We start from the raw sequence: 27,043 nt of genomic DNA, 5'->3' as shown, positions 1-27,043 counted from the left end.
ATTCCTGAGTTGAATCATTTCTCCTTGCCCTCTATTTGTGGCAAGTGTTGCTAATCTTCAGTCATCAGGTGCCTCATGATTTGATTCATGCCCAAGAATGGAAAATTAGAGTTTGACAGAAAGGGAGGAGGTTTATCTGTGACAGATGTTTGATGGAAAAACATTTCACTACCCGATGGATGAATAGCTAAATGTATTACCCAGTGTGGAACACAGATGCAGGTTTAATCCCTGGCCTGTGTTGAGGTAATGGATCTGCGTTCAGTAGAAATGAAAAAGGTACTCACTGAGCTGAATCGCAAAAGTTTAATTCATCAGGCTTTTGCTGCATAGCTCTCTGCAGGGTTATCCTTTTATAATTTGCATTGAAACCCGAGCAGGGCCCGTAATGATGCTGAATGGATGAATTCTACATCAGACATAGAATATAGGACAGGACCTGGCATGAGCTGGGGTGGGTCAAAGGAGATCAGTTTGAGGTGACTGGGATCGGCTGTGTTATTCTATTTCGAGGCTGATTTGGGGCAGTTACACTGATATGGCGATAGGCAGGGATCAGGTCCAAGGGGGAGGTGCATTTTGGCTTCCACTGTCTCCATTTATTTCTTCCCAGTTTGGCTTTTAAAGAAAGAAAAATCAAGGGCTTCTCTTCTCCCTTGAAACTGCAGACTTTTGCTGGAGTATCACTCTGTGGGACTTCACCCAAGTGTCCATTCTTCACATGTAAGGCCGTACAGTGAGTGTTGGTAGGCTATTCAACTATTCAACATGACAGTCAAGCCCAATCCTATCCTCACCCAACACACACTTTCCAGCAGGAATCACTATATAGTGATCAGGAATGACAACTTTGTCTGATTTTTTTTCTCTCCTCTTGAACCCAGTAACACCGAGATCTTCATTACCTTGTCAGACCAAAGATAAAAATTGGGACCTGACTGGCCTGAATGGCTCAGTCTCATACTGACTGATTCATTAATTGATTGAGCCATTAGGGAGCAGCTAGATTAACTTCTTTAAGTGCTGTGCTGTAACACTAAGAGAGAATTACAGCCACAGACCTAATTCTGTTAATATGTTTACTTAATGCATTGATATTAATACACTATAGGAAAAATCACACTTAAACCAATACTCTTCCATTTCTCTGATAATTTACTTGTGTGATACTCTAAATTCATCACCTCAATTAGTTCTACACTAAAACCACCAGTGACACACCTGTGACCATCTGTACTTCACCTTTGCTCAAAATGATCTATACAAACCATCCAAGCCTTTAATTGTACTGCTGAGTGTTTTTCACAGTTCAAGTGGACATACCACAAATATTTTGCATAGCCGGAACTTTCTGGAATCCTAATGACAGTACCAGGAATCTGTATGTTAATGCCACTTTTACCTGGGTCATGATCCTTCCATAGCTCCCTGCAAATAAAGAGTATGACCTTTGTGTCTCAAATGGGGTCAGTGGCCTGAATTGTCTGGGAGCCTTTGAGCTGCTGACAAACTATGTGTTTTTTTCTTCTTGGCTTCTAAATGTGCAGAGTCGCATTCCGTCATAACATAAATTTTCCCATGCCCAAAACTGAATCACTGTGCTCACGGACATGCATCATGTCATGCGGGTGGGAAAATTGTAGATGTGCAGGAAACACTGGTAACAATTTTCAAAATGGCCTTCAATGGGCCTAAAGTAAAAGTAGCTCTACATTTGAAAGTAAATGGGGTGGGGTGGGAGGGGGCGCGGTGATGGTGCCTGAAAATCATGGGTGTCAGTTTGAGTGCTGCTGCTCTCTTGGCACCTTAGCACCAATATAAAACTGCCTTTAGAGTCGGAACTGCCCGTTTTATTTCCTCACAAACTATGCAACGTTTCAGTGTAGATCTTACCAAATTTGACAAAAAGCACGCCCGTGGTTGAAACAGATTTTAATCCATTTGTAGCTACGCACTGGAAATAACCAGTGTCTGTTGTGTCGAGGTTTCGTATTCGGAGACGAGAGCCATAGTTAGTCAGTCGGTAAGATATCCTCCGTGGTTCCTGGACGACTGGTGCATCGTTCTTCAGCCAGCGTATGGTAGGGGCCGGATTGCCAGACACTTTACAGTACAGCTCTGCGGTCTGGCCAAGCGAGGTTGTGATATTATTCATCGGCTCATCCAGGATTAGATAATAATCTGAAAAAAAAGTTTTAAAAGAAATATTTAGTTGCAAGTCAGCAAAACAGTTCAATTAACAAGGAAGAAATGTAAAATGCATTTGGTAACAATAAAAACCAAGTACTGTTGCGATGGGTCAGTGGGTAATTCCATCACACAGTGCGGCTGAGCCTCACAGACCACAAACATTTTAGGCTGCATCCACTATCTGTGTTGAGTTAGCTGATCACTTCAGTGCCACTTGGCTAGAGAGAGAGGAGTAAAAAGTATCAGCCAGGTCTCTCACCCAGACTCAGCTTGGCTTAGTGGTAACATTTCATCTCTGACTCAGGAGGTTATGGGTTCAAGCCCCAGCCGAGGACTTGAGTGCATAATCTAGGCTGACATTTCAATGCAACAGCAACAACTTGTATTTATATAGCGCCTTTAACGCAGTAAAATGTCGCAAGGCGCTTCACAGGAGCGTTATAATAAAAAATTTGACACCGAGTCACATAAGGAGATATTAGGGCAGATGAGATCAAAGAGGTAAGTTTTAAGAAGCGTCTTAAAGGAGGAAAGAGAGGTGGAGAGGTTTAGCAAGGGAATTCCAGAGCTTAGGGCCTTGGCACTACTGAGGAAGTGCTGCATTGTTGGAGGTGCTGTCTTTCAGCTGATACATTTAACTGATGTGGCTCCCATGGTACTATTCAAGGAGGAGCAGGGGAATTCTTGTATTGTGCTGGGCAATATTTATCCCTCAATCAAGATCACTAAAAACAGATTAAATGGTTATTTATCTCATTGCTGGTTGTGGGACCTTGCTGTGTCCAAATTGGCCATCACATTTCCTACATAACAACAATGATCAGTTGAAAAGTACTTCATTAGCTGTGAAGCACTTTGGGACATTCCAAGGACATGAAAGGTGCTATATCTATGCAAACTAGTTCTTTCTTTCTGATCACTGCACTGGCTCCTGTTGAGGTACTCAAGATTGCCTGGTGCTCCTGAAATGGTTCCCCATCGTGAGTTAGTGCTTTCGGGTGAGGAGGGAAACAGGAAGAAAACTGTGGAGAAAAAAGGTAACTAACTCGACACTAATGTAATCAGGTAATCTTCATACCCATAGAAAGAAATTCCCAGGATTTGAAACATTTCATTCCTGTCTTAGCACGTCCTTGTTTACAAACTTTCTCTTCTCAGACAATTCATCCTGCGCTGGTATGTTGTAAAATGCACAGAGCAAAGAAAATAAAATCTTCAAATCAAATCTGTTTAAAGTTTTTTTCTGTATTTGTCACAAAACACGTTTGATTGCCAACTCTCTTAAACCATCATTTTTTTAATGTTGCAGCTTGTACTCCTCTTGGCAGCGTTAACTGTTAATTACTTAGTAAATTCCAAACACTTTGTTACTTTCTTTCAAGATGAGACACACCGCTGTTAGTCCGACACGGGAGCTACCGCGTTCCAGATTGTACTGGCAAATCCAACAGAGTCATTATATGGTAATGAATCATCAGAGCCGCCTGAAGGTAGAGCACATGTAAGGGGATTGGCAGGCTTGTGGGAGTAAATTTAAATTTCAAAACCAACAGGAGTCTTACAAATAATACAGACTGTCTGAGTTTTAATAGTACTGATTGTGTATTACTAAAAGATAGTATTCAGCGGGGTATATAACCACCCACCAGTCTCTTCAAATGAAATCTTATGCTCTACTTATATTGCAGAACTGCTTCAAGAACTACTAAGAAGCACAGCTGCTTTTATGTTCCAGTCTACAGCTTTAATTCTGGCCACCATACTTTCCCCAGTTATTGGGAAAGTACAAATGGGCCACGAGTGAAACACCACATCATTGGCCTGTTTGGCCAGGCTGAGCCACCAACAGCCAAAAAGGTCTTCACTGCCAACAACCATGTTTATGTTGCTACTGTGCATGGTACTGTATTTAGGTGGGTCTTAGCACCTCCAGAGATAGCAGCACCACCACCAACATCTGGGTGGTAGTTATGACAAGTAACTGCAATATAAGCAACACCAAATTCCTAGCCAATATTTGTCCCTCAACCAACAGCACTAAAAAACATTATCTGGACATTTATCTCATTGCTGTCTGTGGCACCTCCCCTGCTCTTCTTCAAACAGTGCCATGGGATCTTTTACGTCCAGCTGAGAAGACAGACAAGGCTTCGGTTTAACATCTCATCTGAAATATAGCACCTCCAACAGTGCAGCACTCCCTCAGTACTGCACTGAAGTGTCTGCCTGGATTACGTGCTCAAGTCTTGGAGTGGGAACCGAACTTCCAACCTTCTGACTCAGAGATGAGAGTGCTACCACTGAGTTACGGCTGACACACAATATTATACAGGATGCATTTAGGTGTCCCTTTCTGTCCCTTGGTGTTCAGCTCTCGTCTCCGAGAGCCACAGGCCTTTTCTTAGTATCTTCCAGTTAATTCCTGATTACAAAGAAAGCAACTCAAAGCTCTATAACCAGAGCTGCCATCTTGTTCCAATATCAGAGAATTCATTTGCCAACATATGGAACCTTAAGTAATTTATGATACTGTATTCAGGCATCAAGATGCCGCACAGATCCTACCATCTCAGACAGAGAATCTTTATACTGTACAACTGTAAGTTTAATTAAAATCAATTGGAAATTCTGCTATCCCCACACCACCCCTCAGCTACTTTCTATTGAGAATTAACCCCAGAACAACCATTCTTTGTTTTATTACTCAAAGAAATCCTTTACACTTTACACAGCAACTTTATTCAGAACATAAGCTAATTCTCTGCTGGGTTTGTGTTGGCAGGCGTGTGGCTGAGTCTCCTCACTTCAGACTTATCTCAGACTCAGCTGGGACCCTGGGCTTTTGCAGTTTTTAAATTAAAAAAATACTTTCTATGTCTTCGACATCCCAGAGAAATTCTACTGCCTTCTGTCACACATTTTTTCCCAGCTATTTCCTCTCATGGAGACACTGAGTCACGCTGAGGTAGAGTTCCACAGATGTCACCCTTATGTAGCTCACCAAAGCAGCCGTTCTTTCTGTCCGAGTCTGGACGGTAAGTGCTGATAGACTATTGGACCATAGAAGGCGTCATAGAGAAAGAAAGAAATTTCATTTATATAGCATCTTTCACGACCTCAGGATGTCCCAAACCGTTTTATATCCAACAAAATACTGTTGAAGTGTAGGAAAGGTGGCAGCCAATTTTGTGCACAGAAAGGTCCCACAAACAGCAATGAGGTAAATGGCCAGATAATCTGTCTTGTCCTCACAGAACATCCACAAACTCACTTTTGATCAGGAGTCATTGGAAATTGATCAAGAGCAGGTAAAAAGAGTTACATTTATATAGCACCTTTCATGACCTCAGGACCTCCCAACGCGCTTTGCAGCCGATGAAGTACTTTTGAAGTGTAGTCACTGGCATAATGTAGGAAAAGCGGCAGCCAATTTGCGCAGAGCACAGACAGTGCCCCGGCTAATTTCCCATCCCCAGCATGGGGGGGTACTGATGCTAATTGTAGTGCCCCTATCCCAATGCCATACCTTCATTAAAACCAGCACATCATTTGCAACTATTTCAAATCACAGACCACTCAGGACAGAACATGCAAAAACACAGGCGGGCAAAATAAAGGAAAATCCCAAGGTGTTTTATAAGTATACTAGCTGGGGGGAGCCCGGCTTTGCCAGGGCTGTTTTGGGGCGGGCGGTTTAAATCGAGTGCCAGGCTTTGGGGCCCTGTCTGTGATCCCTGAGATGAAAATGATTAGTCCCGTCCACACACACACTTAATACCTTGAAAGATGAAAGTGAAAGTACTTATAAAACGTTTTTGGTAAATCTTATGTTATTTTTAAAAGAGATACTAACTTTCAAAGTAGTTTGAGCTGGAAGCTGAAGGCATGGCACTGAAACAATGGCTGCCAGATCCCCGAGATGAAAATGATTAGTCCCGCCCACACACACACACACCGATTGGCCAACCATCAGGGGACCGTACTGTAGGATTGGTCAATCGTGACGGCACAGGATTGGTGGAACCTTGACGTCAGTCAATCAATGCTAAGTAGCAGATAATGAGTTTAATTTTGAAGGTTTTTTGCATAAGGCGCGAATAATTTTCGTCCGAGCGAAAAGTAAATACGCTTACCAGCGTCCCGGAAGCGTAAGCTTTCTTCGGGGGTAACGCGCGCGTAGGTACGCCGTATAACTTTCGAGCGCATAGCCGGACAGACGCACACCCGAGGACAGACAGAAGGACAGACAGATCGACTCCTTTATATATATAGACTAGCTGGGGTGAGCCTGGCGTTGCCGAGGCTTTTTCGAGGGCATGTTGTTGTTGGAAGAGAGAGAGAGAGAGCGACTGGGGGGGGTGGGGGGGCGGCAGAGAGAGACTGGGGGGGGGGGAACAGAGAGAGACTGGGGGGGGAACAGAGAGAGACTGGGGGGGGGAACAGAGAGAGACTGGGGGGGAACAGAGAGAGACTGGGGGGGGGAACAGAGAGAGACTGGGGGTGGAACAGAGAGAGACTGGGGGGAGGGGGGAAACAGAGAGAGACGGGGGGGAACAGAGAGAAACTGGGGGGGGGAAACAGAGAAGCTCTCCCCCCCCGCGATTTCCCGAGGCTCTCCCCCCCGCCGCGATTTCCCGAGGCTCTCCCCGCCGCCCCGCGATTTCCCGAGGCTCTCCCCCCCCCCCCCGGCGATTTCCCGAGGCTCTCCCCCCCCCCCGCGATTTCCCGAGGCTCTCCCCCCCCCCCGCGATTTCCCGAGGCTCTCCCCCCCCGCGATTTCCCGAGGCTCTCCCCCCCCCCCGCGATTTCCCGAGGCTCTCTCCCCCCCCGCGATTTCCCGAGGCTCTCTCCCCCCCCCCCGCGATTTCCCGAGGCTCTCCCCCCCCCCCCCGCGATTTCCCGAGGCTCGCCCCCCCCCCCGCGATCTCCCGAGGCTGTGTGCTGGCGTCACGGGGGCCGTGCGCATGCGTGCCGGCGTCAAGGCGGCTGCGCAACTGGCGGCCTCTTCATATTTTTTAAACTCATGTCACGGGGTGGCGGGCCGTGCGCATGCGTGGTTTCAAGACCGCCGGCATGCCCCGTTGCCGGGGTAACGGGGGCCGTGCGAATGCGTGCCGTCGTCAAGGCGGCCGCGCAACTGGAGGCCTTTTTTTTTTTAAACTCATCTTTCGCCGATTAAATAAATAGAGAGCAGCAAAAGAGGAGGAGGGAGTAGGAGTCGCTCGGTAGGCCCATGCAAGAAGGACGGTAGATGTGAATAGGAGGCAGGGCTCGGCTGCCGGTTAACTAAGTGGCCCCTCGGGTCGGACGCAGGCCTGGTCTCGAACGAGGAGCCAACTGCCCCGCCCACCGCGTGCGCATTTGCTAAACACAATTTAAAACACAAATAAATTGTTATTTAATTCCCTAACACATCATTAAAATATTTACCTTAGTTCCCTAACACACAGAAAGTGTGGGGGAAAAAATCGTGAAAAATCAAGATGGCAGCCACTCACCTCGGTTCAGAAGGATAAGGCCCGCCCACACACGCACCGATTGGTCGACCGGTCAGGTCACCGAAGCGTAGGATTGGTCAATCGTCGAGTCACTCGACACTCAACTGTAGGACGGCACGTGCCAGGAACCCGCCGTCCGATTGGTCGACCTCGACGTCACACGGTCGCTAATGAGATGCTAATGAGCGGAACGCTGAACGTTTTTTGGATACCACGGGCGGGATTTTTGTCCGGCCGAAACGTAAATACGCCTATGACCGGTCCGGAATCGCAAGCTTTCTTTTGAGGCAACGCGCGCGTCGGTACGCTCTGTAACTTTCAAACGTATAGAGAACGGACAGACAGACATCGGGACAGACAGACAGAAGAGCCGCTTTATATATATAGATTAAGGGCAAGAGGATAACCAGGGAAAGAGTAGGGCCCATTAGGGACCAAAGTGGCAATCTGTGTGTAGAGCTGGAAGATGTAGGTGAGGTTTTAAATGAATATTTTGCATCTATGTTCACTATGGAGAAGGACGATGTAGGCATAGAAATCAGGCAGGGGGATTGTGATATACTTGAACAAATTAGCATTGAGAGGGAGGAGGTACTAGCGGTTTTAGCGGGCTTAAAAGTGGATAAAACCCCAGGCCCAGACGAGATGTATCCCAGGCTGCTGTGCGAGGCAAGGGAGGAGATTGCAGGGGCTCTGACACAAATTTTCAGAACCTCTCTGGCCACAGGGGAGGTGCCAGAGGACTGGAGGACAGCTAACGTAGTATCATTATTCAAGAAGTGTAGTAGGGATAAACCAAGGAATTACAGGCCAGTGAGCTCAACATCAGTGGTAGGGAAATTATTGGAAAAAATTCTGAGGGACAGAATTAGTCTCCACTTGGAGAGGCAAGGATTAATCAAGGATAGTCAGCATGGCTTTGTCAGGGGAAGATCGTGTATAACCAATTTGATTGAATTTTTCGAGGGGGTGACTAGGTGTGTGGATGAGGGTAGTGCAGTTGATGTAGTCTACATGGACTTCAGTAAGGCTTTTGACAAAGTCCCACATGGGAGACTGGTCAAGAAGGTAAGAGCCCATGGGATCCAGGGCAATTTAGCACATTGGATCTGAAATTGGCTTAGTGGCAGGAGGCAGAGGGTGATGGTCGAAGGTTGTTTTTGTGACTGGAAGCCTGTGTCCAATGGTGTGCCGCAGGGATCGGTGCTGGATCCGTTGCTGTTTGTACTGTACATTAATGATTCAGATATGAATGTAGGAGGTATGATCAGTAAGTTCACAGATGACACGAAAATTGGTGGAGTGGTAAATAGCGAGGAGGGAAGCCTCAGGCTACAGGACGATATAGACGGGTTGGTCAGATGGGCAGAACAGTGGCAAATGGAATTTAACCCTGAAAAGTGTGAGGTGATGCATTTTGGGAGGACTAACAAGGCAAGGGAATACACAATGAATGGTAGGACCCTAGGAAGGACAGAGAATCAGAGGGACCTTGGTGTGCATGTACATAGATCCCTGAAGGCAGCAGGGCAGGTAGATAAGGTGGTTAAGAAGGCATATGGGATACTTGCCTTCATTAGCCGAGGCATAGAATATAAGAGCAGGGAGGTTATGATGGAGCTGTACAAAACGCTAGTTAGACCACAGCTGGAATACTGTGTGCAGTTTTGGTCGCCACACTATAGGAAGGATGTGATTGCATTAGAGAGGGTGCAGAGGAGATTCACCAGGATGTTACCTGGGCTGGAGCGTTTCAGCTATGAAGACTGGACAGGCTGGGGTTGTTTTCCTTAGAGCAGAGAAGGCTGAGGGAGGACCTGATTGAGGTGTACAAATTATGAGGGGCATAGATAGGGTAGATAAAAAGGAACTTTTCCCCTTAGTAGAGGGGTCAATAACCAGGGGGCATAGTTTCAAGCTAAGAGGCAGGAGGTTTAGAGGGGATTAGAGGAAAAACTTTTTCACCAGAGGGTGGTTGGAATCTGGAACTCACTGCCTGAAAGGGTGGTAGAGGCAGGAATCCTCACAACAGTCAAGAAGCATTTAGATGAGCATGTGAAACGCCATAGCATACAAGGCTACGGACCAATTGCTGGAAAATGGGATTAAAATAGATAGGGCTTGATGGCTGGCGCAGATACGACGGGCCGAAGGACCTCTTTTTGTGCTGTATAACTCTATGGGGGAAAAATTCAGTTGGTTTGCACCTCCCGTTAGTGCCTTAAGAGGGCGCTAATGGGGCGCAAAGCAACTAGCGCCCATGCGCGGTGATGTTTGCGCCACTCACGAAATTGACTAGACATTTTGCGGCGGCGCTAAACACTACCGCCACGATCTCCTGCGCCCGCAGATCATGACGTCAGCCGAGTGTGCAACGCCCCGGTAGCACCCCGGACCGGATATTGAGTGGCGTCCCCTATCTTACCGCCTGCTGCTAGCAACGACAGGTTGAGGGGAGCATTTTGCAGTCGGGAAGGGACTGGGGGAGTGCTATTTAAAGGCAACCGCTTCCTGCCTTTTTTTGTCGGCGAAATTTTTGCACCACGCATTCTGAGTGAGAGAGAAAGACTGCAGGAGAAATTCAAAGCTGTGTTGAGGAGTTTTGGGTACTGAGCAGCACTTTGCAGGTTCTTTCTGATTTGATCTTCCTTGCATCTGAGCTTTTTCCCTGGGCCTTTCCATTGTTCTTTCCAGCAGGTTTGATGTACAGGTCTCTCCAGGCCAAGATTCAAGGCTGCAATGAGCAGGGTGTGGATGGAGAGCAAGATCGACCCTCCCCTTTAAGAACTGGCCGGCGCCAGTGTGTCTGTGTTCCATTGTTGACTGACATCACGTGAGCTTCGCCAACGCTCTGAGGTAGTGCCTCACTCCTCAGCATTAGCGCCTTAAGAGATGTGTGTAGTGCCTGATTTAGCGCTCCAATCGCCTCCAGGGGGGGATAGAAGTCAAGTTTGCAGTCGGAGGCGATAATTGGCGCCAGGCGCTAAACTTTGCACCCGTCCGATAATTGCACCCCAAATGGGGCGATACCAAACTTCTCCCCCTATGACAGCATAACAAAATAGGTGAATAGCTTTTACGGGTCAAAGCTTAAGAAACACTCATTGAACAGAAAGACACACCTACCTCTAGCCCTTTTTTCTCAAACTTCATGAAAGGACATCATGAATGCAGCAAATATCCAACAAGATTTACTCATCATGGATTTATGCGCCTTTTAAGCAATATTCTAGGTTTTTTTGTACCAGTTACGCTGACTTTTTAAAAAATCCATCTGATTTTCCATTAGGTTTTCTCCACCCCTCTCCCAAAGATGATGACTAATAATAACATAAGAGCAGGATAAATACTAACGGTACAGTACAGCTCCACAGGCTCTTCAATACCTGGGCTGTGTGGCCATTCCTTGTGGGTGAGTCCAGATATTGACTGTTACTAGGCTATTCTACCTTGAACATCAAAACCGCCGAGACCAATCCAGGGACCTGAGCCATCAGAAGCAGCTACTCTGATTCAACAGGTAGAGTGTGAAAGTCACAATCAGCTAGCAATACTTTGGATTCACTGCATTTGGATCTCCATTATTGTTTTCCTTTGATTTGTAAGAGTTAAATACTTTGTGGTTAGTCCGTGATAAATTATTACACCTAAACAGCAAATCAGTTCATTAGATAGCTGTCCTTGAAAACATAGGTTTTTGATTGGCTATCCTTTCATGTGATTAAGAAAATCAGGTCCACTTCCTTGGTGACTCACCGTGCAAATACATGGCACAGTGTTTAACTGCGCCACATAGAACAGTAAGATCCCAGGTTTGATTCCCAATCTGTGCTGAGTTAGCCAATCTCAATTGGAGCAGGAGTTTGGGTGACAAAATTGCCTCAGAACCTCTGATCTGGAGAGTGGAAAAATCAGTCACTATCCAATGGCCCTCACTGGAAAATGCCTGATTGTGGACTTTGGGTGAGAGCAGGCTGAAGTGCAAAGGCTTGGATGTGATGTCCTCCATCATCAAATAGTCTCACACATGCAGAATACCCCAGCATAGTTAGCATGTTGAGGACAGTAGAAAAAGGAGAAAGTCAGGCAGGTGGAAGAAATGCTTTAAATTAACCATTTAAAAAAAATAGACAGACAGTCAGATATCCTCACGAGCACTCTAATGTACAACACAATATCAACCAATCATTCCTGTTCAGTGTGTTGTCAATGATCGGGAGGTTCTCCGCTGACAGTCTGTTAACGTTGCCTGAGCTGGTATAGGGCCTTTCAAAAGTTGTACCTACATTGTATTGGGGGTGCGGAGGACTCTCAGGAGAGTTGACCAGACTATCCTTAATTTCCCAGTATAGTATGGACACCCATCTCTGATTACTTAAAGAAGAAAAGTCTGGTACATGAGGAATTATGAGCTGATTTGAAGCCATTCATCCCCAGGAAGAAAGATAATACTGGCTGTGCACTACTGCAAATTCAGTTGGTAGAAAGTTTCCCACGATTAGGTGGCTCTGGATCAGCTCCCAGGCTAGTCTAAAGTTCCAGCTCCCACTGAAATGAATAGATCAACTTTGTGATGCAGCCAATCCCTCCCCATAACTATGTCATAGGAACAGTTGTGGGCGAGGGCAAAAGAAACCTGAAAGAGCAGGTCTCTGAGGCTGCAAAATCAATGTTATTTTAATGAAGAGTGCAGGACCATCTTACGAGGCTCGCTGTTGGTGGGCGAGGCCCACCACTGGCAATGCAGGCTCTGAAAATTGCCCCTTGTATGTAATTTTATACTACTGTCTCTCCTGTGAGACTGCTCACAGCGAGTCAACTAGCTAGTAAGGCTGGGAGCTTGCTAAGGATGGCCCAGAATGTGTTACCCTTTTCACATCCTTTCTATAGTGGGGACATCTGGAAAATTTAACAGTCTATTTTGATGGGTGTGTAGTTTTCAATGCCACTGGCTCAGCTCTCAGCTCCGTCTACTGCAGGCCCACAGACAATGCAGTGTTGCAAATGTACCGGGGTCTGCCGTCATCAGCCCTCTCCTCAAAAAAACAACCCTTGACCACACTGTCCTTACAAACTACCACCCCATCTCCAACCTCCCTTTCCTCTCCAAAGTCCTTGAACATGTTGTCGCCTCCCAAATCCATTCCCACCTTTCCCGCAACTCCATGTTTGAAGCCATTGTTTTCGGTCCCTGCCACAAACTCCGTTCCCTAGTCACTGACTCCATCCTTCTCCCTAACATTTGTCTGAGGCTGAACCACACTGTTTGCAACCTTGGTGTCATATTTGACCCCGAAATGAGCTTCCGACCATATATCCGCAGCATAACTAAGACTGCCTATTTCCACCTCCGTAACATCACCCATCTCCGCCCTTGCCTCAGCTCATCCGCTGCTGAAACCCTCATCCATGCCTTTGTTACCTCTAGACTTGACTATTCCAACGCACTCCTGGCTGGCCTCCCATATTCTACCTGAAGTAAACTTGAGGTCATCCAAAACTTGTCCTAACTCGCACCAAGTCCCGTTCACCCATCATCCCTGTGCTTGCTGACCTACATTGGCTCCAAGCAACTCCTCGATTTCAAAATTCTCATCCTTGTTTTCAAATCCCTCCATGGCCTCGCCCCTCCCTATCCCTGTAATCTCCTCCAGCCCCACCCCTCCACCCCCGAGATATCTGCGCTCCTCTAATTCTGCCCTCTTGAGCATCCCTGATTATAATCACTCAACCATTGGTGGCCGTGCCTTCTGTTGCCTGGGCCCTAAGCTCTGGAATTCCCTGCCTAAACCTGTCCGCCTCACTACCTTTCTTTCCTCCTTTAACACGCCACTTAAAACGTACCTCTTTGACCAAGCTTTTGGTCATCTGCCCTAATTTCTCCTTATGTGGCTCGGTGTCAACTTTTTTGTCTTATAATACACCAGTGACGCGCCTTGGGGCGTTTTACTACATTAAAGGTGCTATATAAATACAAGTTGTTGTTGAAAAGAGCAACCAGAATGGTGCAGGAGATGGAGTGATTAGATTATGAGGAGCGATTATGTAGATTGGGCATGTTCTCTCTGGAAAAGAGAAGGTTAAGAGGTGAAATGATTGCAGGTATTAGATAATGTCAGAGTCATTGAGTCATAATGGCACAGAAGGAGGCCATTCAGCACATCGAGTCCGTGCCGGCTCTCTGTAGTGCAATCCAGTCAGTCCCATTCCCCCGCTCTATCCCTGTAGCCCTGCAAGTTTATTTCCCTCAAGTGTCTATCCAGTCTCCCCTTGAAAACATTGAGTGTTTCCACTTCCATCACTTCCGTCGGCAGCAAGTTCCAGGTCCTCACCACTTGCTGCGTAAAAAAGTTTTTCCTCACGTCCCTCCTGTATCTCTTGCCAAAACCTTAAATCTGTGTCCCCTTGCACCATCAACTAGTAGGAACAGCCTTTCCCCGTCTAGCCTATCCAAACCCATCATAATCTTGTACACCTCTATCAAATCATTCCTCAACCTCCTTTGCTCTAATGAAAACAAATCCAACTTCTCCAACCTGTCCTTGTAGCTAAGATCCCCCATCCTCAGAACCATTCTGGTAAATCTCCTCTGCACCCCTTCAAGGGCCTTCACGTCCTTCCTAAAGTGTGGTGACCAGAACTAGACACAATACTCCTGTTGTGGCCTAACCAGCGCTTTATAAAGGTTCAGCGTAACTTCTCTACTTTTGTACTCAATGCCTCTATTTATGAAACCCAAGATCCCATATGCTTTGCTAACCACTCTTTCAATATGTCCTGCCACCTTCAGGGTCCCTGCACACTCTTTAAAACTGTGCCATTAAGTGTATATTGCCTCTCCCTGTTCCTTCTGACAAAATGCATCACCTCACACTTCTCTGTATTAAATTCCATCTGCCACTTGTCTGCCCATTCTGCTAGCCTTTCTGTGTCCTGTTGCAGTCGATTGGTATCATCCTCACTGTTTGTCACCACCCCAAGTTTGGTGTCATCGGTAAATTTAGAAATTCTACTCTGTATTCCAATATATAGGTCATTTATATATATCAAAAAAAGCAGTGGCCCCAGCACTGACCCTTGGGGAACACCACTGTCTACCATCCTCCAGTCTGAAAAACAGCCATTTACCACAACTTGCTGTTTTCTGTCCTTAAGCTAATTCCTTATCCAAGCTGCCACTGACCCACCTATTCCGTGAGCCTCAATTTTGTTAACCAGCCTTCTATGTGGTACTTTGTCAAATGCCTTCCTAAAATCCATGTAGACAACATCCATTGCATTCCCTTCATCGATCCTCCCTGTTACTTCATCAAAAAATTCAATTAGACTAGTCAAACATGATCTGCCTTTTACAAATCCGTGTTGGCTCTCCTTAATTAGCTTAAACCTCTCCAAGTGTCCGTTAATTTTTTTTTTTGATTATTGTTTCTAAAACTTTACCCACCACTGATGTTAAACTGACCAGCCTGTAGTTACTAAGATTGTCCTTACACCCTTTCTTGAACAATGGTGTCACATTTGCCACTTTCCAATCCTCAGGCACCTCCCCCGCATCTAGGGAAGATTGGAAAATTATGGCAAGCCCTTCCGCAATCTCCTCCCCCAATTCCCTTAGCAATCTGGGATGCAAGCCAGCTGGACCAGGCGACTTATCCACTCTAAGCATACCCAGCCTTTCTGGTACATCCTGTCTATCAATTTTCACCCCTTCCATTGCTTCTACCTTTTCCACTGCTACTGATACTATGTAGACCATGACAAGTTGTTTCACCTTGTCCAAATAAGTAGAACCAGAGGACACGGCCTGCACTTGAAGGGGGTAAATTCAGAACTAATCTGCAGCACATTATTTCAGTGAGCGAATAATCAATCTATGAAACAGGCTCCCCAGGGAGACACTGGAAACAGATAGTACTGATTCATTCAAATGTAAGATTTCTTTCAACAAATAATATTCTGGGATACAGTATGTGAGTAATTTGAGACATAACATATGTTAAGTGTAGCATGCTTGAATGGAATAAGTGACTTTGGACCTATGGTTCCAAAAGCTTTCCACCACTGGGGGTTTTCTTTGCCTCATATTTGGGTCTGTTGTAGACTAACTGATAGAGATTGATTGCTGTGATTAGTCAACAACAACTCCATTATCGTTGTATTATGCAGCTACCAGGATAGTAGAAGATGCATTAGATAGATCTTGGGGGGTGATTTTCATTCAGAAGTCGGGAAGGAGACGGGACTACAACTTTCGGGGTTGCAGTCCCGCCATCATCGAGATGCGGCCAATCCACGCAATTTTAACTTGATTGACCTTGTTGAGGCCGCTGGGCGGGCTCAACAGGCCAATTAAGGGCCACCCGGCAACAGGCGACGTCACAGACTGAAATTTCATCTGTCAAGATGTTTTGACAGATGAAATATCAGTGTTTCACAGCTGTTTGAAGCTGTCAAACACTGACAGTCTTACTTCTAACTAGGGTTGCAAAGGGGTGGAAAGTTTCCGGTAAATTTCCGGTAATTTTCCATGGGAAGTTTAGCTTGGGAATTTTGGGAATTTTGCCCAAAAAAGCACATGCTAGCATAATATTGTTTTTTTTGTATTTCTTTCTTTTTTTTCCACAGGTCCTCTCTTAAAATTACTAACAGAGATGGAATCTTAATTATTAAGGAATTTCTTAATCAATATATGTTTATCTTCTTACTTGGCTTGTTTTAATAATTACAAGTTTTGTGTGTGACTGTGAACAAATGTGACCTGATTGGTTGGATGAGTGGATGAGCGATTAGCTCCCTCTATTTGTAATATTTGCATATCGAATTGTGATTGGCCTGCAGGCATCTGTAAGACTGCTATAGTTTTTTTAAGATCCAGGTTAGGGGTCCTGAGGGAAGTCATTTTGTTTTCTGCTGATGTTGTGATGATGCAGTAAGTAAATCAGACTTTATACCAAATAAACCAGTTACTTGTTGAACTCTGTTGTCCTTCAATTTAAAATATACAAAATAATACACTATTGGTGATGTAGCGTCGTGTGTGTACAGGTCATGCTTCCATCACATGGAGCATCAGCAAAAATGTACTCACCCTGTTGCAATCGTGCTGATCGACCGCAGTTCGACACAGAAATGAATGCCCTTTATTTCTCTGCATAGAACAATGCCACGTTTACCGTCGGATGTGTGGAAGCATTTTACCCCAGGCATTAAAGATGGAAAGACTGTGTACATGTGCAAACACTGTAGAAAGCCATATGTAAAGAATGCCACAAAGATGCAGCAGCATTTATCCAAATGCAACAACTTCACTCATATTACGTCTATTGGGTGCGCAGCTCATGGGCTTAACCTGCTCCTCAAGGACATCATGGGTTTGAGAACCATGGAAGCACTGTACAAGAGAGCCAAGCAAGTTGTTAAGTATGTCAGGGGAAAACAGGTAGTTGCAGCAACCTACAACTCCAAGCAAATGACAAAGAACAAGAACACCACACTGAAGCTGCCCAACAACACTAGATGGGGTGGTGTTGTCATAATGTACAACAGCCTTCTGGAGGATAAGGAGTCGCTGCAAGAAATGGCAATATCCCAGTCTGGGGATATGGAAACCACCATCAAGAAAATACTGCTGGATGATGTGTTTTGGGAGAGAGTGGTTAGCAGCCTTAAACTACTCTCACCAGTAGCATCTGCAATTGCTCAGATTGAAGGAGATGACGCTGTCTTGTCAGATGTTCTCAGGCTTTTTACTGATTTAAAAGAACAAATCAGCATTGCCCTACCCACATCCCTGCTGCTCAAAGCAGAGGAGAAGGCAATTGTTCAATTCATACAGACGAGTCAAGAATTTTGTGTCAAGCCGATTCATGCTGCAGCATACATGCTGGACCCAAAGCATGTTGGGAGACCAATACTTTCTGGAGAACAGATCAACAGCGCTTACAGTGTGATTTCTACCCTCTCACACCATCTCAATCTGGATGTGGGCAAAGTTCTGGGAAGTCTGGCAAAGTTCTCTACCAAGCAAGGTCTTTGGAATGGGGATGGGATATGGGAATCATGCAAGCATATCAGTGCACATACCTGGTGGAAGGGATTTTTTCATCTGAGGCCCTGTCACCTATTGCATCGGTGATACTCCAAATCCCACCTTCATCAGCGGCCTCTGAACGAAACTGGTCACTTTTTGGGAATCCGCATACAAAGGTGCGCAACAGGCTGACTAACAAGAGAGTGGAGAAACTGGTGGCTATCCGGGCGAACCTACAACTTATTGAGCCAGATACAGAAGTGTCCACCACACAGCTAGACACTGACACAGAGGAGGAAATGGACACGTCAGAGCCAGAGTCAGAGAATCAGGAGGAGCAATGAGGAGTAGAAGACTCAGAAGACTCATGAGTAGAAGACTCAAAGGGACAAAATAAGGACAAATTACAGGCTAAATAAGCTGATGCTCTTTTTATTTTATTTTAGATGGGTCTTTTTTGTGGGGTTCAATAAAGTTCAAAATTATAACCTAAATAAAGTTTTGAAAGCCTGTTTTTATTTGTATGGAACAGTATGTCTATTTTGACGACAAAGATAATATAAGGGTCAGAGACAAAAACCATCAGTGTGCAAAAAAACTCAAAATTCCCATAAATTCCCGAAAATTCCCATGGAAAGTTTCATCTTTTAAAAATTCCCAGAATTTTGCAACCCTACTTCTAACATGAGTCCTTCTCCACAGACTCAGTTAGAAATCTCCCCGGCACAGAAAGCTGAAGGCTGTCACTTTTGACAGTTCGCAGCCATTCTGCTTTCTGTGTCGGTTAGATGATGGACTCCCGAAACCTAGAGGAAGAAAGGCTGTTAAGGTAAGTACAGGTAATTTAAACTTCTTTACACACTTTAGACACACCAAACACACTTACCTTTGCACTCATGCACCCATCACTCACCTGAACACCGACATCTCGACCCCTCCAAGTCCTTCAACCCGACTCCTCTAACTTGGCGTGGTTTGGAGCTGTTGGGAATCCCACACTTCAAGCTTTAAAATAGGGATTAGGCTAAAAACTGCCTGTTAACTACCTGTTAACAGGCAGTTAATTGGCAATAATCCCTTCCCGCCTCGGGTAGGCGGGTCCCAGTGCGGGGCAGGTACCCGTCTCCTTTGAAACTTACATGGAGGCGGGTTGGGGGCGGGATGGTGTCGGGACCCCCGAATTTGGGACTTTAACCCCCTGCACGCCTCCAATCCCGACTCCACGGCCCAATGAAAATCGACCCCTTGGTCTTTTTCATCCAGCAATTCCTATGTTCCCTAGCAATGATGACCAGGATCAAAACCAATACCTTCCTGTTTTGTAACAGCCAAAATTGTTAATCCCCAATCACTGGGATGATTATTTATTGGCAAGTTTTGTAACTGAAGCTCAAGTACCCTGCCCTGTATCTATCTCACTGCAGATCTTTTTTCAATCTCTAATGCTACTTGATCCCTCAAATTCTTGATAAAAACAGAAAATATTTTATTTAAAATTTCATTGAACTGTGCCATTTCTCCTCAAAGTCCAAAGCTCACCTCCATTAGCCAACATTCCCAATCCTGATCACTATCCAGTGACTGCTACTACAAAGTGCAGATACATGGAAGGGTACCTGACATACATGGAATCCTACCCCCTGCATGTGGAGCCTTCAGAAGGGGAGGGGAGAAAACTGGCAGTAAAAATAAATGAAACAAAAAGGAAATCCAGAGCAGGTTTTTGCTAGTTGCACTCCCCCCACCTCTAATTATTAACCTCACCATAGGGAACATCAAATCCCATTTGTGTAAATCATCTCCTCCCCCACTCCAAGCTCCATAATTAATGTTACATACCATTCCTAACATGTTTGGAGTGTTTTAGCTTGGGGTTCAATCCTGCCATATAGATCTATAACCACAACTATTCTTTCATATTTTCCTGTTTCATTTGTGAGCCCTTCTCATTCCTCTTTGGAAAAGGCTTCCTTTCTAGTATTTGCTCTTGATGTATTGAATTACCGTGGGAATTTTTAAATGTCATTTAGGCACTGGTTGGCTCTACAATTCTCTCCACATTTACAGACAGCAAAATTGGTGAAGGTTCCTACCCCATCACTGTGCTGTGACTTCTGGAAAGTGGAAAAGTCAGGTGAGGTAGCATTTGGTTCAGCTGCAATGACCCTACAACAGTCACTTAATTTTTTCAGAACTTAAATAATTGGCACTAGATAATTTCCAGGAGAGCTGCTGGTGTCCTTGGAATTGTACCCTATTAAATAACTACACTCCATGGTACGAGACTGAATCATACAACTGCCAGGTTTAACCCCTGATCTGTGCACCGTTAGTTGATTTCTGCTAATCGGATAGTATGGTGGGCTAAAGGCCCCTGTTAGAAGTGGGGGAAAATCCTAATTGCTATCCAGTGCATTTATAAGTGGATCCCGGGTAAAAACGGGAACAGGGCAACTGTGATGTCCCCTGGGATGGAGAAGCCTGCCGCTAGATTGTCAGTCCATGGATGGAAAATCAAGCTCATCTTCTCCAACATTTGCTTCAGCTCATTATGAAAAATGTAAGTAGTTAGATAACATGTTCTCCTGTTGGATGAGCAAGTTTATCTCGTGAGAAACTGAACCACGCAGACAAGGAAGGTCCCAGGTATGATCCTTGAATTGTGGAGAGTCGGCTGATCTCAGCCAAACAGCAATAAAAATGCTACAATTAGTCTCAGCACACCAGGTCAGGGAAGGGAAAAAGCAGACAGGATCCCATAACCTGATTACTGTCCAACTGAAACTCTGTGAGTGTGAATACTAGGTAAGGAAAGGAATGGGCTCGGCTGCAATTTCCCCTCATAACCGAACAGCTTGACGAGACCCACTGTCAAAACTCATACATAAATAATGGGTACTTGAGTAAGATCCAAGATCCTGGCACCCACGGAACTGATTCTCAGAAAAAAGTCTATGATTTTATCGGCCAAGGAGACAGGAGAAAATGGACGGGGGGGAAAAAAGCATAGTTGGAAGCAAGTAAATTTAATTTGCCAACTAAAACCGTGCACAATTTTAAGTGATTTCCACACCATTAAATACAAAAAAAATGAATGACTGATCAATCTTGGTGAGTTGTACAATGCTGTACAAGTAGTATGAATGTGAATAGACACTCATTGGCTGTCCTCCAGGTAACTGAGCTTGATCTGTGCGCTGCCAGGAATGCTCAATGCACCTTTATGTGATGCAGACAGTTCATTGGAAGCTGGCAGAAAACTACGTTGCAAAAAAAAATCTAAAGCATGAAACATACTTGCACTTCTCTCTTTTAAATCTGTTAGCTTAATATATTTATATATATTTATCTGTATCTATATGTATCTATATATCGGAAAAGATAAGGGTTGAGCTCAGCATCTATTCATGGGTCTGTGCCCCCTTTATTTATCTAATATGTAGTGGGTAGAGAAAACACAATTTTAATAATAAACACTTACTTCACAGTCTACAGGGCGATCGCGTCAAAATCCTTGTCAAGTTCTTTCACTGGAGATCAACACCACCTCACCTTCCACTTCCACCCCAGCATGCCCTCCCTTATAACAATTTAGCCTCCGATTCCCTAAAATACCATACGAGATCTGCTAAAAAGTGCTAAAACATGCGTTACATAGTATTATGCCTTCATAGTTTTACAAACACATATCCTCCAACTTGCTGTGAGCAATACATAGAAACATAGAAGATAGGAGTAGGCCATTCGGCCCCTTGAGCCTGTTCCGCCATTTAATATCATGGCTCATCATCCAAATTCAGTACCCGGTCCCTGCTTTCTCCCCATATCCCTTGATCCCTTTAGCCTTAAAAAATATATCTAACTCCTTCTTGAATATATTTAAAAAGTTGGCCTCAAATACCATGAGAGATCTGCTAGCATGTAACTACTAATTTATTAAAACGGTACATATAGCACATAATTCCTATCCCTCACACTCAACTTGTACCATACTTCAAAGAAAAGTTTAAATAAACAAAGAAACTCTCCAAGGACACAAAAAACCAGAGCCACAAAGTCTGCACGCTATTTACAAAGGTAGGGTTTTAACTTTAGCTTGATTATTATATATTTATTCCTGGGATGTGGGCAATTACCCATCCCTCGTTGCGCTGAGAAGGTGGGCCTTCTCCTTGAAGCATGCAGTCCTTGTGCTGGTGATGGTGCTCCCACAACGGTGTTAGGTAGGGAATTCCAGCAATTAGACTTTGTTATCTTGAAGGGACATAGCTTCACTTTAAGAACAGATTAATACCTTGTACATTACAAGATAGCATATCATCTTATCCTTGCAAGATAGCATATCATCTGATTTACTATGAGCAATGGAAGATCCACTAGTACACATAAAAATATTGCATCTAGCACCTGTTTTATCCATCACACATCGGGAATCACACCTGTACAAATATTTGCGCTATACTTATGCACATTTCATATTTATAATACAGCAATAAATCACAAACAGAAAAGGAATAGGAAACATCGGAAGTCAGCAAAGTCGGAACATAAACTTCCAATGCGAAATTACTTAGAACATATGAAAAGAATGAGCTGTTAGCAAACACTAACAATAAAACTGGGCAACCAGTGTAATAATCTCAAGTGTTTTTTGAAAGTCCTTTCAGCTGGAATCTTGAAAATTAGATTTGTAACATAAAGTAAAAAAAACCCACATTTTTGCACAATGGTGTCTGCAACTCCTCTATAAACAGTGGAAACTCTGCAAATACTATAACATGATTCAAATTTGGAGACAGTCCTTGAATAAAAATTCAGAATTTAAATATAATTATTTACGCAGAACCATTTACTAACACAAGGTATTGTTGCAGAGATATTTGGTAAACAAGGAAAGATGTGAGTGAGTGTAATGTTTTTTAACTTTTCTATATATCTTAGCTCTCATTATAAAAGCCTCATCCTAAACAGATAGAACATAGCAGTAAGTATGTTAGCTGCAGAGATATATTTATTTATTAGTCGATCTCCCATGTCATTGCACACAGGGAGTTAAGGCCAAGTGTAGTCTTCGGGTAAGGTGTGGTTAGAAGGTAAGGGATTAATGAACCACAGCATTCAGACGTCATTTTAAAATCATATATTCTATTCTTGTTATATTATACATTGGTTTTATATTATTTAGAGTTAGCAAACTGTCCGGCAATTTGGCAGACAGATAATACCACTGGTGTGAGTGTGTGATTACAGCATCACAACTTGACATTAGCAGTTTTCATTATAAATGTGGACATAGCAATGTATGATGGAAAAAATTGACACAGGATGTACGTGCAGATGCAAGATGTTTTATATATCATAGATGTAACTGTATGTGAAGGGAAAAAATGGATTTATTTACCTACCCCCCACGGGTAAGTAAAACACTATGGAGAGGAATTTCCATGGGGTTTTCCCAGTCTCCCTTCATAACCCCTGAAGAAACAAAATAAACAGAAGTTTTTGGCTATTTATGCTGTTTTCGCTGCTCTCCCACAAGAGAATCCCTCAGGAAATTCCAGGAAAATGTATTTATTTTGCATCAAAAAACAGTTGCTTCCCATCTGAGGAGATCGCTCACAAATTTCCTTCCAAATCTTTGAATGCAAGTGTGCATACATCTCCCACATCCACACCCCAGCAATGACACACCCCTCCCCCTGTAAGAGCAACCTACAGTAGATCTGCCGGTAAATCAGATATATTTATTATCTCTTCAATTTCTTGCCTCCTCCCCTGAAGCTGATGACTCATAATGGGCCACACTTCCAAGGGTGCTGGCTTACTTTTGTGATGGCGTGGCATCAGGTTATTGATCTGTGGAAGGCATTAAAGCCAAGTCTAATCCTGCCCTTGCTTGATGTCACCACATGCATTCTTTCCAGCAGGGATTCACTGGATGGTAATCAGAAGTGAGAACCCTGGCAGGTTTTCCCCTCCCCACCCCTGTGGTTTCGAGGGACATTGTAGTACCCGTGCCTGGCTCTGGCTCAGATCAGCTAACTCAGTATAGACCACAGACTGAACCTGGAACCTTCCTGCTTTATACAATCACAATCACACCAGCAGCTGCATTTACTCACTGCGCTCCTGACATAGCTTTACAAATTTTTTTTTTACATTTAGAGGGTACTGTGCTTAAGAATTTTCCCATAAACTCTGACATTAACTTCCAGTATGTATGAAAAAGGCAACAAATCCCTTTATGATTTTCCCTCCCTGTGGGTCAAGATTGTGGCTATCACTTGGCAATTATCTACAGCACTCTTGCCGCAGAGCAGGAACTTAGTGCAGGATTCTGCTTCACTCCTGCAAAGTCACCAGGAAAATACCTGGGGCACACACAATAATTACAGCACAGAAGCAGGCCATTCGGCCCAATTGGTCCAGGTCAGTATTTATGCTCCACACGAGCCTCCTCCCTCTTCAACTAACCGTATCAGCAGGACGTTCTATTCCTTTCTCCCTCATACGTTTATCTAGTTTCCCCTTAAATGCATCTATGCTATTTGCCTCAACCACTCCTTCTGGTAGTGAGTTTCACATTCTAACTACTCTCTGGGTAAAGAAGTTTCTCCAGAATTCCCTGTTGGATTTATTACTGACTATCTTATATTTATGGCCCCTAGTTCTGGTCTCCCCGACAAGTGGAAACATCTTCTATACGTCTACCCTATCAAACCCTTCAATAATCTTAAGAATCTCTATCAGGCCACCCCTTGGCCTTCTCTTTTCTAGAGAAAAGAGCCCCAGTCTGGTTCGACGAGAATGACCAGGAGATACAGGAGCTAATAAGCCGCAAGCGCAAGGCATTCCTGATCTGGAAACAGCAACATAACTCGAGAGCAAGAAAGCAGCTCTACAGATGCCTGAAGGCCGAGGTCCAACAAAAAACTCGCGACCTAAAGAACAGGTGGTGGGTGGAGAAAGCGCAGGAGATCCAGCAGCTAGCCGACAACCACGACGTGCGTGGATTCTTTACAGCAGTCAAGACCATCTACGGCCCAAGCACCCAAGGTCCTACCCGACTGCGGGCCAAGAACAGAGAGGTACTCATCAAGGACAGAGAGGCAGTCAGTGCCTGCTGGAAGGAGCACTTCAAAGATGTCCTTAACCGAGACTCTGTCTTCGACGCGAGTGTCCTCAACTCGATCCTGCAGCATGCTACCCGCCACCATCTCAGCACAACCCCAGCCCGGCATGTGGTTGAAAAGACCATCCGACAACTGAAGAACAACAAGGCCACAGGAGCAGATGGAATCCCTGCCGAGGCACTAAAGCATGGCGGAGAAGCACTACTGGCGCGAATTCATGAACTAATTTCTCTTATCTGGAAGGAGGAGAGCATGCCAGGGGATCTCAGAGACGCCATAATTGTGACCATCTTCAAGAAAGGTGACAAGTCCGATTGCGGTAATTACAGAGGAGTTTCCCTGCTGTCTGCCACAGGGAAAGTCATCGCAAGAATCCTCCTCAATCGCCTTCTCCCAGTGGCCGAAGAGCTCCTCCCAGAGTTGCAATGCGGATTCCGCCCACTAAGGGGCACAATGGACATGATCTTCACCGCGCGGCAATTACAAGAGAAATGCAGGGCACAGCACCAACCACTGTACATGGCCTTCTTTGATCTCACAAAGGGTGACTGTCTGTGTGGAGTTTGCACATTCTCCCCGTGTTTGCGTGGGTTTTCTCCGGGTGCTCCGGTTTCCTCCCACAGTCCAAAGATGTGCGGGTTAGGTTGATTGGCCATGATTAAAATTGGCCCTTAGTGTTAGGGGGGATTAAATACGTGGGGTTACGGGGTTATGGGGATAGGGCTTGGGTGGGATGGCTGTCGGTGTAGGGACCGGGTGCTAGGGTTTGGATGATCAGCCATGATCTCGTTGAATGGCGGAGCAGGCTTGAAGGGCCGAATGGCCTACTCCTGCTCCTATCTTCTATGTTTCGACACTGTCAACCATGAGGGATTATGGAGTGTCCTCCTCAAATTCGGCTGCCCTCAATAGTTTATCACCATCCTCCGCCTGCTTCACGATGACATGCAAGCTGTGATCCTGACCAATGGTTCCACCACAGACCCAATTCACATACGGACCGGGGTCAAGCAAGGCTGTGTCATCGCACCAACGCTCTTTTCGATCTTCCTTGCTGCAATGCTCCATCTCACCCTCAGTAAGCTCCCCGCTGGAGTGGAGCTTATTTACAGAACAAACGGGAAACTGTTCAACCTCCGTCGCCTCCAGCCCAGATCCAAGGTCGTCCCATCCTCTGTCGTCGAATTACAGTATGCTGGCGACGCTTGCGTCTGCGCTCATTCGGAGGTCAAACTCCAAACCATCATCAACACCTTCACCGAAGCGTACAAGAGTATGACAAAGGTCCGCTACCAACCTGCCCCCGCCACAAAGTACTGCCCCCCGATTATCAAAATCCATGACAAGGCCTTGGACAACGTGGACCACTTTCCATACCTCGGGAGCCTACTGTCAACAAGGGCAGACGTCGATGACGAAGTCCAACACCGCCTTCAGTGTGCCAGTGCAGCCTTTGGTCGCCTGAGGAAGAGTGTGCTTGAAGACCAGGACCTCAAACCCGGCACTAAGCTCATGATCTACAGAGTAGCAGTGATACCTGCCCTGCTGTATTCCACAGAGACATGGACCATGTACAGCAGGCACCTCAAAGCACTGGGGAGGTACCACCAACGCTACCTCCGCAAGATCCTGCAAATCCATTGGCAGGATAGGCGCACCAACGTCAGTGTTCTCGCTCAGGCCAACATCCCCATATCAAAGCTTTGACCACGCTCGATCAGCTCCGATGGACGGGTCACATTGTCCGCATGCCCGATCTAAGACTCCCTAAACAAGCGCACTATTCGGAGCTCCAACATGGCAAGAGAGCCCCAGGTGGGCAGAGGAAACACTTCAAGGACACCCTCAAAGCCTCCTTGAAAAAGTGCAGCATCCCCACTGACACCTGGGAATCCCTGGCCCAAGACCGCACAAAGTGAAGGAGAAGCATCCGGGAAGGCGCCGAACACCTCGAGTCTCTTCGCCGGGAGCAAGCGGAAGTCAAGCGCAAGCAGCGCACGTCAACCCAAGCACCCTACCCACCCGCCCCTTCAACCACCATCTGCCACACCTGTGACAGAGACTGTAGGTCCCGCATTGGACTCATCAGTCACCTGAGAACTCATTTTTAATGAGGAAGCAAGTCATCCTCGGTTCCGAGGGACTGCCTAAGAAGGAGAAAAAGAGGAGTCTGTTCAATCTTTTAACTAGCA

At 45.3% G+C, this 27,043-nt stretch overlaps 1 protein-coding gene across 2 annotated transcripts in view; it reads right to left on the bottom strand.

Moving 5' to 3' along the window:
• Positions 1 to 27,043, bottom strand: part of ror1 (receptor tyrosine kinase-like orphan receptor 1) — a 358,993-nt gene that overhangs the window by 69,933 nt on the left and 262,017 nt on the right. For both annotated transcript variants that reach the window (XM_085982693.1, XM_085982694.1), the window contains exon 3: positions 1,894 to 2,181. In XM_085982693.1, the coding sequence (XP_085838819.1) occupies positions 1,894 to 2,181 (288 nt within the window). The remainder of the gene's footprint in view (positions 1 to 1,893; positions 2,182 to 27,043) is intronic.

Source organism: Somniosus microcephalus, chromosome 3, assembly GCF_052327205.1.
Source record: "Somniosus microcephalus isolate GS21.2 chromosome 3, FLI_Smic_1.0, whole genome shotgun sequence".
Classification (NCBI taxonomy): Eukaryota; Metazoa; Chordata; class Chondrichthyes; order Squaliformes; family Somniosidae; genus Somniosus; species Somniosus microcephalus.
The sequence above is the reverse complement of the archived record's forward strand: the minus strand, read 5'-3'. Positions and strand labels throughout refer to the sequence as shown.